General features: G+C 49.8%; 1 protein-coding gene across 3 annotated transcripts in view; it reads right to left on the reverse strand.

Moving 5' to 3' along the window:
* The window catches only part of TMEM259 (transmembrane protein 259), a gene marked incomplete at its 3' end in the record, with an annotated part of 32,531 nt that extends 23,944 nt beyond the window's left edge, over nucleotides 1–8,587 (reverse strand). For 2 of the 3 annotated variants that reach the window (XM_084614458.1, XM_084614457.1), the window contains exon 1: nucleotides 7,871–8,583. In XM_084614458.1, coding sequence (XP_084470584.1) covers nucleotides 7,871–8,107 — 237 coding nt within the window. In that variant the 5' untranslated portion in view covers nucleotides 8,108–8,583. Of the gene's footprint in view, nucleotides 1–7,870 lie in introns of all 3 variants that reach the window. The other variant, XM_084614459.1, reaches the window with a different exon arrangement.
* Nucleotides 8,588–17,928: the final 9,341 nt, after the last annotated feature.

A 17,928-nucleotide genomic window follows, 5' to 3' on the forward strand; every position in this document is an offset into this window, starting at 1 on the left:
TGAGGAGTGCTAAACACTGCACATTTTCATTACTCCACACAATGTAATGAAAGGAATGGGGATGTATCCCAGGATCAATCAAATCCTGTAAGAACGTGACTGCGAACCAAGTATAGCTATCAGACTACACAAATCTTCCCAGATACAACTAGCCTGTCTCTGATTTCTGGCTTGGTAGAACTCCCCTACTGTATCTTACATATGCAGGACGATCTTAAGGTTTGTACTCAAGCTTCCTGGGATAGACTCTCTTTGGTGTCAGAGTAACAGCCGTGTTAGTCTGTATTCACAAAAAGAAAAGGAGGACTTGTGGCACCTTAGAGACTAACCAATTTATTAGAGCATAAGCTTTCGTGAGCTACAGCTCACTTCCTCAGATGCATCCTCTTTGGTGTGTGGCTGCTGTTCAGCTGCGTGCTTTTATTGTAAGGGACCTAAAAAAAGCCTCAACAGGAGAAGTATCTAGATTATTTGAGGTCTAGATCAGACAGTACCCAGCATTGCCAAGACAAAGTATTCAAAAATAATGAGTCAGACCGGCCCCAAAATCATGATATGTTAAAATAATGTATGTTAGGTTCTTATTTGCCTTCTGGGCTTTGAGCCTGTAAGGTGCTAATCAGTATACATTTCCAAGCGTTTCTCTGCAACCGTGTGATCTAATATTTGATCCAGCTTTAAAATGATGTCTATAAATATATCTACACCCAGCCCCAAGGCTGTTCCTTGTTTCTTCCCATGATTGCAGTTTAATACTGGGATCACCTTCTCCAGGGAGGGCATGAGGCAAACAATACTGAGTCTATTCCCTGGGCACTTCTCTGTGGATTTAACACACAGTTGAAAGTAAAAAATAAAAAAAGTATTCAACCCCTTTAGATTGTATTTTGGTGCCATCAAGACCTTCAACAGGGAGCTGGTACCAAATTAAAGCAGGTAACACAAAACAGCTATACACTGAAAAAACATGCTCCAACTGGGGACATTTCTTGGACATGAAAGGTGGGTGTGTTGTACTTATTACAGGAAAACTGCCAGCTTAAAGAGTGTTTCTTTTTAATCTAGCTCCCCATAGCCCCAGCTGCTGCAGTTCCTACCACGCCCCCTGCCACCTGACATCACCAGAGGTGAAGGAAGCAGGATTTCAGAAGGAGAGCTAAGATCTGAGGGAAGGATTAGTGACCGGATGGGGAAGTCAGGCATTTCTTCCTCAGCCCTTGCTTGTTTGAAGCCTGCAGCTAGAAACCTTTACTATTTCTTTGTAAACATCATCTGATGGTCAGATTTTTGTTGTTTGTTCCCTTTTTAATGTCCCTACAGCTCCAAAACACAGGCCAACTGATGAGAGACTGACAGATTCACTTTGATTATGCTTCTACAACTGATCCAAAGACAGGGAGAGGAGGTGTCCAGAAGAGGCGCTAAACATACACCCCCATCCCCACCTTCCAGGAAAGTTCTTCCATTGTTCTAACTGCAACTCAAAGCATTGAGAGGAAACAAGGAGTGGTCTTGGGGCTCTTATACACTCTTGCAAGCCATTAACAAGGTAGACCAGAAGATTCCCTCCTATGACCCTAGATCATCATTAGAGGGCTAAATGGGGGGGGGGGGGGGAGAAGAGGGGGAGAGAGAAATAGATGATTTAAGCAACTTTCTGAGAAAATTCAAGATATTGAGGCTAAAAGCACAGTGAGACCCCCCCAAAAAAGAATAGATATTTATGTGGACAAGAAACATATCTGCAGTTACACTGGTTAGAGTCTCTCTCACATATGGCACTAGTTAGCGTAAAAACATATAAGGTACCTCAACCCTTATTTTATAGGCTCTCTTTCGTTGTTGTTTGCGGAATTGTAGCCGTGCTGGTCCCAGGATTGAGACAGACCAGACGGGTGAGAATCTCTTTTACAGGACCAACTTCTATTGATGAAACAGACAAGCCTTCAAGCTCCATGGACTTAAGGAAGAGCTCTGTGGAACTCAGAAGCATGCATCTTTTACCAACATAAGTTGACACAATAGAAGATATTAACCTCACCCACCCTGCCTCTCAGAGTTAAGAAGAAATTTCACCCATGAGCAGCTAGTTATTGGCTCATGGAACATTATATCTAGGAGAGAATGTTTCCTTTTCTTTGCAGTTTAAATGCAAAGATTGTATGGTGACATTTTCACATATGTATGTTTCACTGAATTATGAAATGTCATTTCAGATCTTTGTACAACTGCCTTGAGGTTTCTGAACCTGAATACTGTTTCTTGCCCTTCTCTTGATTTTTAAATAAAACCCTTAAAGTTGGCATTAAGTAGGAAAGTATGTTTCATAAGCAATTTTTTTGACCATTGGACAGATAAAACTAGAATATCTGCAGCTGTGCACTGTTTATATAAAACTTGAAATGGTAAAATGTTAATTTTAAAAATAACCAGAAACTTATTAAAACTTCCAGTGTGTTAGAAGACTCCACCCATACGCACCAAGGCACAAATCCTGCTCCTACGGACTCCAATAGGACCAGGATTTGGCTCAAAATGCTGGCTGCATATTCCTTATGCCCTATACCATCAGTGATAGTATTAACAAATGTGTGTCACAGGAGAGCATTTCAGCCTTTGCCAACAGCAGTGGTGTCATGAAGACTGTGTGTTGAGGTTTTCAGGCAGAGGTGTTTTAGCCCCATATAAGACCTATATGAAAAGGCAGGATTGCCCCAGACCTCAGCTTCTCTAGCTTGACCAGATTCTTCCTGAATTTCATTCACCTAGGTCACTAGCTACCGGGGGAATTCACTGCATCGATAATGAAAGACAGTCTCTCTAATCCTACATGTCCACTGTTGAACGAAACCAAAATTAAGGGGAAAGGGAGGGGCCACTTTAGTTTTGTCTACACAGAGATTTTACAACCCCCTCCAAACCTTTCTAGAGAGTCATGTTTAAAACAAGTGGGCCTCTTGAGTAGTTAGAGCATGGCTGCAGATCTCAGCATAGACAGGGCCTTAATTATCTTTATTTAAAGGCGGATGAACCAATTGGTTTCATTTATACAACACCTGCTACGTAAGATGACAAATGGTACAGCTTTAGCTTTAGACAGTATTTCCAGATCATTTGTAGTTTTCTTTCCATTGAATTCTCTCTCATTTTAGAGAGCCAATACACGGCCTTTATTTAAGCCAAGATCAACACTGGCAAAGTTCACTTAAAACAAGCATTCCTGTGATTTGTTACAAGGTTAACTGACCAAACAGGGAAGGCAACGTGAGCTCAGGTAGGAAATGTTAGAGAAAGTCAGGAGATGCCTACCTGCAGGCGATGGCTGTGCTGCGCGGACCATGCCAGCATAGCCACAAAGCCAGAACAATGCTGGCATAATGTCGTCAGCGTAGGCTGCATCTACACCACGTCAGGGGTTTTTTAGTTAAGTGTAGAAACACCACCGCCCTGAGTGACAGGAGATAGGTAAACAGAAGCATCTTCCACTGACCTAGCTGTGTCTATACTGAGAGTTAAGTAACCATAGCTATGTCATGCAGGGGTGTGGGTTTTATACAAGTAGTTATGCCAACCTAAATTTTAAGTGCAGACCAGGCCCAAGTCTCTGTTCAATCAGGTAGATACTAGCATCAGATTGGAAAGAGACATTCCTATATCAAGAATAAGACTGTAAACTCTCCAGAGCAGGGGTTGTCTCCACCCTGCATGATGGGGACCCAATCCCAACTGGGGCCTTTGGGCACAAACATAACTAGTAGTGAGATGAAAGAAACATCAAAGAAAGCACACACAACTTCGTCCAACCACAAGACCTGCTCAAACCTTTCAGTTTGTTCCTGGAGCTCAGACACCAACACTAGTATGAAACACAATGTATGTCCTGCTGGAAACCATAGAAAAAAATATACAAGCTACATTTCTATAAATCCCTGCACACTAACACTACAGATCAAATGCCCAAAACACAGGCGAACTCTTACCAAATTCAGTAGTCAGCCATCAGACTGAAAGATCTAAGCCATGCTGGAAAGCCAAAAAAGGCCTAGCTCAATCATTTTGACAGAGTTGAAACTGAAACAGAAAATTCTCTCTTCACTATACAATACTTCCTCAAACTATTAGGAATAACAAATACTCCCCATTAAAGCACAAGAAAGACTGCACAACTTTATGAGACGTCAGAGGCACAAATAACCCCAAGACGAGGCAACCTCTCACCAAATCAGAAAGGGAGAGCAACAGCATTAACCTGTTACTACCATGTCACCAGCCCTAAATTCAGAACCTCAACATTCTGCATGAACTTCGTCATCATAATGTGGCAATAAAGTGATTGAAAATTAACTGAAGCGTTCTTCAGGCCAACATGCAAGTGAATGCATCGAGCAATCTCCTCTGATATTCTACAGCCTTCAGTGATCAGTTTTTTAACTTAATAGAAAACATGGCTCCTGCCTTCCATGATTCACAGGCAGAATCTTTCACCCCCAAACGCCTTCGACAGCTAGCATCAGAATGGATCTCAGCTCTTGATTTTTGAGACAGTATCCCTAGCTAGATCCTAAAATGATCCATAGTCCCAATATGAATGCCATGCACTTTGAACATCCCATTATGCAGCACTGACAAGAAGTTCTCCAGTCTAAAATTCTGGTTATTTCCAGCATGTTCACTGTAGATTAGTAATACTAAACTACCATTTCTCAATACTGTACTTTTCAGTGATCTACATTATATTGAAAACTAGAGGGTTTCAGTTTTCATTCACGGGGACTAATGTCAGTATTAATTAACAACAAACAATTGTTTGTGTGTGTCTCAGTTTTTCTGCTCAAGAGAGGTTTAAGTAATTCCAAGATGGGGCCTCTCCTACACACAGGCAACCAATCATGTCAATTAGATTGAAAAGCCTTGAGTGTAAAGCTTCAGCAAACATGACCTGAAAGCCACCGTGGAACTTTCCATAGAATTGCAAGGGGGTTTATTGTTATGGTTATTAAAAAAATAATTTACTGTTACAAAAGAGATTTTTTTTAAATTCACACCAAACAAGTCACCCCACTAAAGGGATGGTTAGTGATTTACCATCCATAAAAAGGACACTTCAAGCTGGAGTCTCCACTTTCAAAAATAGTCAAGAGATGCTTCTCAACTAGAGGAACAGCTATAAAGTCACATCAGAAGAAAGTGATATCACTACAGACTAATGGGTTTTTACCACCTTATTTTGGGGAACAATTCAGGGTGATGTTAACAGATACATTCAATAGCTTGCACAGCAGCTCTCCACCAAGAATGGAGAGCATTCTAGAATACAGCACCATAGCCGAGTTTTAGGGTTGTTTGCTCTCCAACTTCCTTAAGGTGCTTGATCATTGCGTAACACAACTAGTTCTAGCTACTCATTATCCTTGAGGTCCTCAGCTGGAGTAAACAGACTGGCAAAACTAGGCAGCTACACCATGGATTTGATTAAGAAGCTGTACGAAGACATCTTCAGCCAAAAGGGACCAAGAGATAAGGCTGAAGTTCATGCATACCAAAGCTCACCTAGACACAGGTTCTGCAACTCATTACATGCATGTAAACCTCGACAATCGAAGGAACCCCACTTAAGGCAATAGGGCTCTGTACAGGTACAGGAATTCACCCCTACACAATAAATGGCAGGATCATGCCTTACATCTATACCCAGACGGTTTAGCACTAGAGAGAGACAGCCAGCATCATACTACGTCCCAACTTAAAGAACATCTGCTTGAAATCTGGTCAATTAGTTAAAGCACTTTTATGTATGCCACTTGCCTCAGAGTCCCCGTTTTGTCTCTGAAAATTCAAGACTTCTTTTTAAAATCACTCCTATGGTAAAAGCAGGCTGTTTTGCACATGTATGCATGGCTAGTTCAGCTACCCAGAGCTCTGCAACAGACGCTATCAGCTTGGCTACCACTCATCCAACGTAACAGTCTAGTAACAAGTCCCATCCCATTTCAAGATTTTAAGCGTGCCTTCAGTTAGTTACAGAAAAGGAAAAGGTTAAAGAGCCTGGCCATTCCCAAGAACAGCAGCTAAAGATACGGAGTGAAAATGTACCATTAGCACATTAAGGCCATTCTGTCATGATGCAACAGGCATTGATCTACACTTGGTATTACCATCCTGATTGCTTTCCTTTTTTTAAAGCGACTAATGGTACTATAATGTAAGGTTTCAGCGTGGTGGCCGTGTATATTATAATGTAAGTACACTGTTGTCCCTTAGAAACTAATTATTTTTTGTGAAAATTTTTTTTTTAACATTTAGCACTGGTAAAAAACACAAGCATAGATAGTAACAGCACATCCCTACCCAGATCTCACTAACGTGCCTCATTTCCAATCTTCAACTTTGAGGGGCGAGAGGAGTTCAACCTCCATGGCCTATTTAAACTGTGGCCTCTCTGCAGAGATGCCCCCCAAGGGAGACCAATCAATACCAGCTGTGGTTGGCTAACAGAACCAAAAAGCACAGACAAGAGGATAAAGTAGTTTATAGTTTTCACACTTAGCAGGCTGAGGTAAGCAGTGTTTTTTAAACACATGATAAACTTTCCTCTCTTCACCTTTTTCCTAATGTGGACAACATCTATTTCTATCCACAACTGTCTTTCCAGAAACAAGGTTGAAAACACCAAATCGTTTCACATTGGCCACACAACCATCAGATGGACTAGAACCAGTGACCTAGATATGAAAGAACGAGGAGTACTTGTGGCACCTTAGAGACTAACAAATGTATCTGAGCATAAGCTTTTGTGGACTAAAGCCCACTTCATCAGATCCATGTAGTGGAAATCATTTGTATACATCCAGGAATATTCCTTCCAGATTTAACTTTGAAAAAATGATAGATAGTGTTTCCCATCCTTCTGGCTTCAATAAACCACTTTCTTAGAATAAGTTTAAATCTAGGAACTGTTAACAAGAGGACACAACAGAATCTCAGCAGCGCAAGGGAAGACTCCCAAACCGATATAAGGTTTTATAATCTATTCACTCAAGCTTTTGCCCAGAGCGAGAAATATGGAGGCATTTTGTGGAGAGAGACTATTTAGTCTGATATTTGTTGAGTTATTCCTTTTCCTCATACACGAGGTTAGAATGTGACAGATAAGCCAGCAGCTCTCCTGGGGAACGTTGGCAGCCACTGTGTCAAGTCATTAAAAACGAAAACAAAGCACAGACTGTAAGAGACAATGCTGCATCAGCAGGGAAGCAGACTGAATCTACAGGACATCTCCATTTCTAACAGCCATGATTCTATGACTGTAAGAGCACAGGAAAATGCCCTAACAAGCCTTTCAATTTATTAAAGGGACCCTAAAGGGTACATTTATACTGCAGCTCGAAGCGAGCCTGAGCCCAGGTAGACAGACTCACACTAACTCTACTTTAGCTAGCATGCTAAAAATAACAGTGTGGAGACTGCAGCACAGGGACTAACAACCTGACTACAGACCTAGAGGGCTGAGCAGGTTTGTATTTGGGTGGCTAGCCCATGCCATGGCCTACAACAGCCACACCACTGTGCCTAGATTGAGTAGAGCTAGGGCATCTGTCTACCAAGACTCAGAGGCATGCTTCCAGCTGCAGTGTAGAATAACTATCACAATGGTTCATCCCTTCCTAATAAATAGAAAAAATACACCAGTTTAGTGGGAAAGTCTCTCTGGCTAGTATAGGTGGAGTTAGGTGACTGATCCTAGGGTAGCAGGAGATCTTTCCTGGGGGATAAGAATTGTTTGGAAGCAACTTGACTTAACTGCACAGGGGGGTGAAGAGTGGATAGAGAAAGTCCCTCCACTTCATACATACATGGCCCTGCCCCTCACCTTGAGAAGGACGAAGAACTCGAAGATGCGGCGGAACGAGGGTGGGAAGAGGCGGGCATAGGTTACAGCCATCTTGAAGAAAAGGGCATGGAAGAGGCGATCGCGCACATTAATCAGGGGGTTCTGGTTGAGGTTCGGGTTCCGTACCCCCCGGTTGTTTCCACCAGCAGCCCCACCACCCCCATTGTTGTTCATTGGGTGATTGTGATTGTTCGCATTGGGCTGATTCTCCGACATCCTGATCCTCTGGGGGTGGGGGAGCGTCAATGGGAGAGGCTACTTTCTTCCCGTGAGGAAGGCGCTCGGGAAGAGAACTCTGGGGGGCGCTCTGTCCCCCCGGGTTTAGCCCTTTTGGTGGGGTGGGAGGAGAGGGAAGGAAAAAGGCAGCTGTGCCTCTCAGGGGGGAGTGTCTACCCTCTCAAAGTCTAAGGCAGTCTCCCTGGGGGTGGGTGGATCAGCGCCCCTTTGCGCTGGGGGAATGGGACGCCCGGCAGAGGGACCTGTGTGCTAAAGGGGGAAAATCGCTGCTGTTTCTGCCAAGGGGGCGGGGGGGAAGGGACTCGAGGGCTAGCCCCAGGAGGCTCACACCTCGGCACAGTCCGGGGAGGGGGGGACCCCTTGGGGCGGGGGGGTCACTAGCTCCCCCTTGGGGGCGGGGCGCTGTTCCCCTGCAGGATGCGGGGGGCAGTCTGTCCCCTGGGGCTCGGGGTGCTGCCCCTGGGGGCGGCCCAGCCCGCTATGAGGGGCCGCGGGGGGGGGACGGGGACTCAGCCCCGGGTCGGGGGGCGCTCAGGCCTGGCGGGAGCCCTTCTCGCGGCAGGCTCGGGAGCGTGACCCCCCGGGCGGGGGGGGGGGCGCTGGGGCCGCGCTACCAGCCGCGGCGGGGCCGGGGCAGGCCCGGGGCGGGACGCGGCTCCTGGGCCGGCCCAGCGGCCATGGGGGCCCCGCTCCGCCCTGCCTCCCTCGCCGTGCCCAGGGGCCTCCTCACGCGCCCGGCCACGCTCCGCGTCTCACTGCCGCGGGGCCAGAGGTGCCGCCGCCGCCGCCATCTTCTTCCCCCTCCTGCCCCGGCCCGGACGCTACTCAACAACAACGACGAGCGGGCGAGGCCCAAGAGAGGCGGCTTAACAGGGAACGCTGGGACAGTGGCGGGCGAGAGAGGCCGGGCCTTTCCGGCCTTATTTGTGTATTCAAATAAGCCGCTCTGCTTCCCGTCGTGCACCGCGAAACGGGACTGGTACAAAAATGTAAAGGTATTCAGAGAATGAGCATACAAAAGCGCCGCCCAACCTGTCAGACCCCGGTTGTTGCCTTCTCTAATTATTAACGCGTCCCTCTGTACCAAAAATATTGTTCACCCTAACTGGTAAACAAGAGTATTTCCAGAGGTTTAAATAGCAACGTGGTCGGGCTCATATTTGTGCTCGCTTCGGCAGCACATATACTAAAATTGGAACGATACAGAGAAGATTAGCATGGCCCCTGCGCAAGGATGACACGCAAATTCGTGAAGCGTTCCATATTTTTGGTGAACGCCTGGCTGGGCTCGAGCCAGGTAGGGGTGACTCCCCCCCCTCATGGCAGAGACCCACCACTGAATCCACAGCCACGCCCTGTGGCCACAGAAGCCTGCAGTGGGCGCAGTGGCAGCCGCCCTCGGGGAACCTTTTACCATCCTAAGCTCAGCGCGGAGCACAAGGGGCTGCAGGGGGGAAAGTCGCACCGTGGGCGCGGTCCAAAGGTCCTGCCCAGCCACCGCACCGTGACAAGGCCACAGTGGGGCGGACCAATGGGCCGTCTAGCCCAATATCCCGGCTCTGGGAGGTCAGCGCCAGATGCTTGCAGAGGGAAATGAGCCGAACAGGGCAATTATCAAGTGAGCCATTCCACGCCATCCAGTCCCAGCTTCTGACAGTCAGCGGTTTAGGGACACCCGGCGCATGGGTTGTGTCCCTGACCATCCTGGCTAACAGCTATTGCTGGACCTAGCCCCCAGGAACACATCTGATTCTTTTGTGAACCCAGTTCTACTTTGGGCCTTCACAAAATCCCCTGGCAATGAGTTCCACAGGTTGCCTGTGCGTTTTGTTCTTATGGGCCTTGCAGGAGGCGCATGGATTGAACTAGAACAAGGTGTTGGCTTGGCAAACAGAATGGGCACGCCATGCTCACAGCTGGCCTTACCGATGCTAGGGAATGTTACCAAACACCTTCCCCAGTGGCTGCTCCCGCTGGCTCAGCTGCAGCGGCAGGAAGCCCACATTTAGCCAAGACGCTGGCAGCTGCCAGCATATTTACTGCCTGCTCGTACGCTCAGCTGTCCCAGTGGCTAAAACGGGTCGGCAACCTTTCAGAAGTGGGGTGTCGCGTCTTCATTGATTCACTCTAAGCTAAGGTTTCGCGTGCCAGTGATAAATTTTAACGTTTTTTTAGACAGTCTCTTTCTATAAGTCTATAATATGTAACTAAACTATTGTTGTATGCAAAGAAAATAAGATCTTTAAAATGTTTAAGAAGCTTCACTGAAAATTAAATTAAAATGCAGAGCCCGCCGGGCCACTGGCCAGGACCCAGGCAGTGTGAGTGCCCCTGACAATCAGCTCGCAGGCCATAGGTTGCCTGCCCCTGGTCTAAAACGGCTGGTGCTTGGGCCACGTGCCCCCCAGCAGCACAGCACCGTGGCCCTAGACCCAACACGGAAAACGTGGCACTGTTGGTAAACACACTGGAAGAGCCCTGCGCCCACAGGCAGTGGTGCAGGATCTGCTGTTGTATGAAAACAGGCTCCCGGGGAGGAAGCAATGTTCTACCCCGAGCTGAGCAGCAGCCGGCAAGGAGCAGAGACGCCCACCGGGCAACACGCCAGCTCCGAGCTGCCCTTTAGCTATGGTTGTTGGTGTCTGGCAGCGTTATCACTTTAAGTCCCAGCAATGCCTGTATTTTTTTCATTCATCTTTTGGAACCCATCCAGGGCCCACACATTAAAAATCACTCAGGCTGGCTAGCTACTGCTTCTGGCCCCTTGTTAAAACAGGCTTCCCAGGACCCCCAGCACACCACACACAGCAATGGATGAACATCACAATCTCCCCAGTGAGATGGGTCCCTGCCACGATCATCCCATCCCTTGTGGCCCCAAAGGCATTTAAAAAACCCAGCACCGCTTCCCCCCTCCGCGTCTGGCGAACTCCCTCTTCCAGAATCCACATCTGTTTAACTTCCCCCCGGGCCTATGTCTGATCAAACTACTGTCCCCCATGTCTGGTTAAACTCCCTGATCCTGGGAGATTTATCTGGGATCACAGCTGTCTTCAGTGCTCTGGCTAGATGCAAATCACAAAGCACCAGGTTACAGCCAAGGATACCCCAGAGGCAGGCTGACCCCTTTCAGGAGCTAAATATGGCAGCAGGTGCTATGCATTAACCACCTGATTACACTTGAGGGTCCCAGGGAGGCCGCCCCATCCCTAAATCAGCCACTAGTCTGCAGCTGCTTGGGCTGGGTGTGGTCTGTGGGATGATTCGCTCCAGCTGTCTGAGTGGCCAGGGAAAGGGAAGCTGGACAGGGGCCAATACCCCCACCCAGCAGTGAAACAGGAGCTGCCCTGCCGAGGGGGGTGGGGCAGCAGGAAAAACCACCTCTGTTGACACCTCAAAAATCTTGCTCCCCTTAATTAGACTCTGCTTGCAAATAAGTCATTGACATGTGGGCCCTTCCCATGCCTGGCCAGGTGGCTCTCTCTGCTTCACCACTGATTCTCACAGTGTCCTCATCCCACCTAGGTGCACTAGACAGTGGTTCTCAAGCCCTCTTTCAGGTCCTTTGATATAAGTGACAAAGAAATCAGCAGCTCTCTTGGCTCGGCATTGGCAACTGTGGAAAGGCACCTTGCAACTACGGAGCCCTTCTGAGCTCCAGTGCGGGCCAACTGGTTTCTCTGTGGCAACTCAACATCCCACCTGGTCCTGATGGAGAGCTGGGCCCAAGATGCTGTCTGCAAGGCGTCCAGCCTTGCTGCTCCCTTCAGTCCCAAGCCCAGGAAGAACCAACTGCGGTGACTTGAGAATAACTTTCAAACCCTTCAGCAAAATAATTGTAACTTGTTTTAGACCTTTCATAAATAACCACGACATGCTTTTGAAGCAATTTGTGCGATTTGGCTTGATGGGTTCACCCCACAGGGCGCTCTTCCAGGCCTCATTCCTTCAAAGCAAAATCTAGCCATTGAATTGAAGCAGGAGCCCAGATGGCATTGCCTAGAACCCCTTTTGCCCTCTTCAGTGGCCAGAAGGAAGGGAAAAAAGCAGGACTGCCTGTGTGTTAGTCCCCTGTTTCTTATACCAGAGTATGCGCTAAGGATTCTCATTCTGTCAATGCCATCAGTGACAGCGGAACTATGGGGGACATGGGGCTGGAGCCGTGGGTAACTGTGTTACTGTTCACACGGCTGTTGGGGTGAGGCCACTGAGCAGTGGTTCTCAACCAGGGGTCCGACACCCACTTCGAAGCCGCGAGCAGGTTTCAGGGAGGCCGCCAAGCAGGGCTGGCATTAGACCTGCTGGGCCCCAGGGCAGAAAGCTGAAGCCCCCCACCACCTGGGTGGAAGCCCGGGGGGCCAAGTCCTGCCACCCGGGGCTGAAGCTGAAACCTGAGCAACTTAGCTTCGTAGGGCCCCCTGTGGCGCGGGGCGCCGGGGCAATGGCCCTGCTTGCTGCCCCCTAACGCCGGCCCTGGCTTTTGTCTGCAGAAACCAGTTGTTGTGGCACAGGGGGGCCGTGGAGTTTTTATAGCATGTTGCGGGGGGGCTCAGTAAGACAAAGGTTGAGAACTCCAGGTCCAGAGAGCTCGGATGGGACGACTGGACCGCAGAAGGAGGCAGCTGTAGAGCAATAAGGGACGGCTGGTGACTTGTCAGCGATAAGCCAACTCCTGCCAGTAGCTAGCCGGGTTCTTTTCGACGAGTTCACTCTTCAGAAGACGCCCCCTTCTCCCAGGTGAGAAGAATGCCGGGCTCTCCGCTGACCCGCAGCAGCACCGGTCTGCATGGGACCGAGCTGGAGCAGGAATAGCCATCATGCACCTTCAGGTTAGCTCGGGCCAGGGCAGGGCTGGAACAGCAGTTTTGACATGCCCCCATGCCCACCCACTGCTAACCCGTGGCACGAGGGCTCAAGGCGGAGGCTGGCTGGCTGGGCTTACAAGCCGAAACATCTGTCAGAAAGCACCGTTGGCCCGCAGCAGCCCCCCACACCTCTTGTGCAGTAACGCCACCTAGCCCCTTCAGCTTTAATCTTAGGCCACAGCGTGGTCCCGCTCTCACCTGATGTTGTCCGGAGCAAGGGGGCAGAGCTGCAGCCACCTGACTAATTTCAGTGCGGGGGCTCCAGTAAAAGTGGCTTCAGGAGCAGTAGCCCTGGTCCCTGCAGTGTCAGTATCCAGCCTGTGCAGCTGCCCGTCTATTGCTCCTGTGCTGGGACGCACTACTTACTAGAGAAGGGGCGCCCATGGGTGAGGTTACCTTGCCCAGCAGAGGCGCCTGGAGACATACACGAGCCCAGAATTCCTCCGGTCGTACCTGTGCCTAAGTGCTGACTCGCGACTGTATTCAAACCCGGGCCCCCTGGCTGAGCGGGCGGAATGACTCCATGACACTGTTATGCGTATAAGAAGCACTCGGGATTTTTTTTCAGGGGAAAAGGCAATACGCTGCGTTTACTGAAGATACAACAATTAACATATGCATTCAATCACACACACACACACAAAATCCCGCCAGTCGACGTTATAGTTACCAGTCTAGAGTCCGGATCAATCTAGTGGCCAGCTAGGTGGATCATGGGTAGGGAGGTGCCAGGGTCCTTCAGTCGCAACACGATGCTCTTGGGAAATCGTGGCACGATGAATCCAAAGTGTCATGGCAAGGCGCCCTGTTTATATAGTGATCTTTTTTTTTTTAATTGGGACCAATGAGTTTTGCACCATTGTGCTGTGATTAATTGTTGTTTGACGAGTGCTTGTTTTTTTAAATTGTTTTTATTTTTTATGACAGCTATATTGTTCCTATTGTTAGGTGCCTGTTTATTTTTTAGAGTTGTCAATTTGCCCTTTTCTGACATTTTAATAGGGGCGTGTTGCAGCCTCCTGGAGCCTGGCGTCTGTTTCTGGTTTTTCTCTTGTACATCTGGCTTAGCGATGGCCTTCACACTTCTTTTTTTACACATACCTTCCTTATTTACACACAAAACAGAATTAATTTACACAGAACATTTTAAACCGGAACATCAAGCTGCGATGCACAAGAAAACCATCACAGCATTCTTTTACTTATTTTAAAATGCTAAACCTACAACAAAGCAGTGGCCGTAAAACCTCTGTAGCTGCCTTGAAATCAACCCAGACACCGATTCCGGCTGCTGCGTCTTTACTAAATGGCCCGTTAGGCCGTTCCTTTTTGCTATTTAAAGAGGGTGGCTGGCAGAATATAATTAAATCAGACACCAAGACATTTAATACATGCTACATTCTTCTTTTTTTTTATTTTTTATTTTAAATGGTACACAAGTCAAACATAAAATTTTACTACGACAACACAAGGTCTGTACGAGGACAGACGTCCCTGCCGGCGACTCCCTGTTAGCCCGCGCTGAGGACAACCTCCCGGGGTCTTCTGGGAGCGACAGTCCTGTGGCCTGACTGCAGAAACGGGCTGCCATATTGAAAGCAAGGACAGGCTGAAGCCAAGGTGTGTGGCTGAACATGCCCTGCCCTGGGGCGTGGTACGAAGCTGTGTTGTGTTGATCCAGGCTGTTTGTGTTGCTACTGGTGCCGTGGCCTTGGAGCTCCAGCCAAGCCTGCGGGTGTTCAGCAGGAGGGCGGGCAGAGCAGCCCATGGAGGGCAGGAAGAAAGCCCCGGGGATCGTCTGTTCATCCGGATGCCCGCAGACATGGGGGGCCCGCCCCCCAAAGCAGTGCGGGAGGCCTCAAAGGGGCCGTGCCTGACGGCTGCACCATCACACGCTGCACCAAGCCTCGATCATTAGCCGATGCATGTGGACAGTGGACCTAGGGGTGACAGTGGACGAGAAGCTGGATATGAGTCAGCAGTGTGCCCTTGTTGCCAAGAAGGCCAATGGCATTTTGGGATGTACAAGTAGGGGCAGAGCGAGCAGATCGAGGGACGTGATCGTTCCCCTCTATTCGACATTGGTGAGGCCTCATCTGGAGTACTGTGTCCAGTTTTGGGCCCCACACTACAAGAAGTATGTGGATAAATTGGAGAGAGTCCAGCGAAGGGCAACAAAAAGGATTAGGGGTCTGGAACACATGACTTATGAGGAGAGGCTGAGGGAGCTGGGATTGTTTAGTCTGCAGAAGAGAAGAATGAGGGGGGATTTGATAGCTGCTTCAACTACCTGAAAGGGGGTTCCAGAGGATGATTCTAGACTATTCTCAGTGGTAGAAGAGGACAGGACAAGGAGTAATGGTCTCAAGTTGCAGTGGGGGAGGTTTAGGTTGGATATTAGGAAAAACTTTTTCACTAGGAGGGTGGTGAAACACTGGAATGCGTTACCTAGGGAGGTGGTGGAATCTCCTTCCTTAGAAGTTTTTAAGGTCAGGCTTGACAAAGCCCTGGCTGGGATGATTTAATTGGGGATTGGTCCTGCTTTGAGCAGGGGGTGGGACTAGATGACCTCCTGAGGTCCCTTCCAACCCTGATATTCTATGATTCTATGATTCTATGACACCGCTCCAGCTCCCCCCACAAAAGCCAGATTGGGCGTCCCCGGACCCCTCACGCCCTGCCCCAAAGAGCCCCTCTGCACGCAAGCCCATCGGCCGTGTGGGAACGTGCCCCACCTGGCAAGAGAGAAACTGGCTGCAGCCACGAAGTCTACGGCCAACCTTTCAGAGGAGGCATTGAGACCCTGCCCCTGTCTGTCGCCAATACAGACCAGCATCGGCCTGCCTGCTCCAGGACACCAAAGTCCTCTAAGTATTATATTGTCCAGAGGCTCAGAAGCCTATTGGCTGTTCTGGGCCCCTGGTCAAAGCAAATACCTCCTTGACCTTTGCAAAACCGATATCCTTGCCATGGCTGTGGCAGCTGGTTTGCGGCAGCCAGTGCTGAGCCCAGCGAGTGGCATCTCCTGGTGTCCAGCGGTTCCCCCCATCTGTGTTACCCACCTGCTGGCCATAGGCTCACACACAGACTGCAAGCTCTCCAGGGAGGGGAATGGCTCTCTGCTAGACAAACATCCAGAGCCGAGCACAATGGGGCCCTGGCCTCTAGAAACTCCTGTGAATCTAATACTAATAAATACCAGTATGAGGCAGCTACTCGGGGGGTGCTGCAGGTGAGGGAGAGTAAGAGGGCATCAATAGCGGAATAAGGGCTAGGGAGTGGGAGGTTTGGGGTCATGGGGAAAGGGATGGAAGCTGTCCTAAGTGAGAGGCAGCGTGATCTAGTGTTTAAAGCACTGGGTTGGGAGGCTTGGGTTCTATTCTTGAGTCTCCCAAAGTTCTGCCTCTGGTAAGTCACAGCCCCCGCTTGGTGCCTCAGTTTCCTCATCTGTAAAATGGGGCTAACGTGACTGACCTCCTTTGTAAAGCACTAAGTGCTATTGCTGAAAAACACCAGCGAATAGTAATCCTTAGCGCATCACTGGAAAAGTTGGCACTCGCTGTGCAGGGTGATTGGGTGGGCTAAGAGAATGGGCACCAGGGGCAGCCCAGGTGGCAATCCGGGAAAGGGCACACAGTGCACGGGGTGCCCAGTAGAGTGCAGGGTGTTTTGGGAGGGGGTTACAATGCAGGGGAATGAGAGCAGGGAGCCCGAAGGAGAAGCCGCGTGAATGAGTCATTCTAGTAAAACCCTTGGCACTGGCCCATGTGAGCAATTCCACCTTAAGAGGTGCCCGGCTGGGCCCTGCCCCACCCCCGGCAGCAGGCAGGTTGGGCCAGGACTGGGTGTGAAGCTGGCTCTTTGGTGGATGAGCTGGCTGGGTCCTCGGGCTCTGTTCCTTGCTTGGTTACTCTCCCAGTCGGCACAGAGCAGGGGGCAGGCTGGGCAGGAACGATGGCTGGCACCCAGCAGCTGGGGCAGGACGTTCAGGGGTGACAGAGCCACGGGCAAACCAGGACGTGGACCGATTCCGGGGAAGGGGGGGGCAGGTGCATGGATCTGCCCAGAGGAGAGGTACCAGGTTATGGCCCATGCTGGGAACCTCCGACCTGCCTCCATGTGCTGCCTGCCTCGTCCTCCTCCTCCAGCTCTCTCCATCTTCCCTCCTTTGGCCTAATCTCCTTCCCCCTGTACCTTACCTCTCTGTTTTAGTTTCCCTTCCAGCAGTACCACCAACCGCCCCCCGTGAGATCCACCCCTGCCAAAGTAAGTCCTGCCTTCCTCCGGGGCAGGAGAACGAAGCCACACTACAAATGGCCTTGGGCCACCAGAAGAGGGCAAGAGCTCAGCAGAAGTTTCCATCCATCATGTGGACGGACTTGGTGTTCCACCCCGCCCCATGCCAGCTGCAGCTGGAAGGTACGGCTCAGGTATATCCCCCATCCCCGGCAAGCCTGAATGATTCCAAAGGACCTTACAGGTAAAGAGAGAGAGAGAGAGAGAGAGTGTGTAGAGTCTGAAATGCAGCCTCCTCTGGGGGGGGACACTGTAGCTGTTTAACAGCTGCACAGCTATGGCATAGCACAGGGAAGCGAAGAAGAGCATTGCATCCACCTCAAGGCGTGGTGGGGGGGTGGGGGGCTAGGCAGCTGCTGGAGGTGCCAGCTGAAGCCAGGCTCTGCTCCCATCTGGGTGTGATGTCGGGGCACGGGCACAGCTGAGATTAACAGGGAGCAGGCAGCGCCTTCCCTGGGCCCTGGCACTTGCACTTCTGAGAGGAGGGATCTAAAAATAATCCACCCAAATTGCTTCCTTTGGGGGGAGCCGGCAGCAGGCCTGGCCGAGAGCCTGGGCAGAGATGGGCAACGCTCAGCGTTCCTCTTTCGTTCCAGACCGCCCACTGGTGAAGGCAAGAGAGGCCTGGAGGGCGGCTGG

This window comes from Lepidochelys olivacea (assembly GCF_965140295.1).
Source record: "Lepidochelys olivacea isolate rLepOli2 genome assembly, chromosome: 25".
In the NCBI taxonomy this organism is placed as follows: Eukaryota; Metazoa; Chordata; order Testudines; family Cheloniidae; genus Lepidochelys; species Lepidochelys olivacea.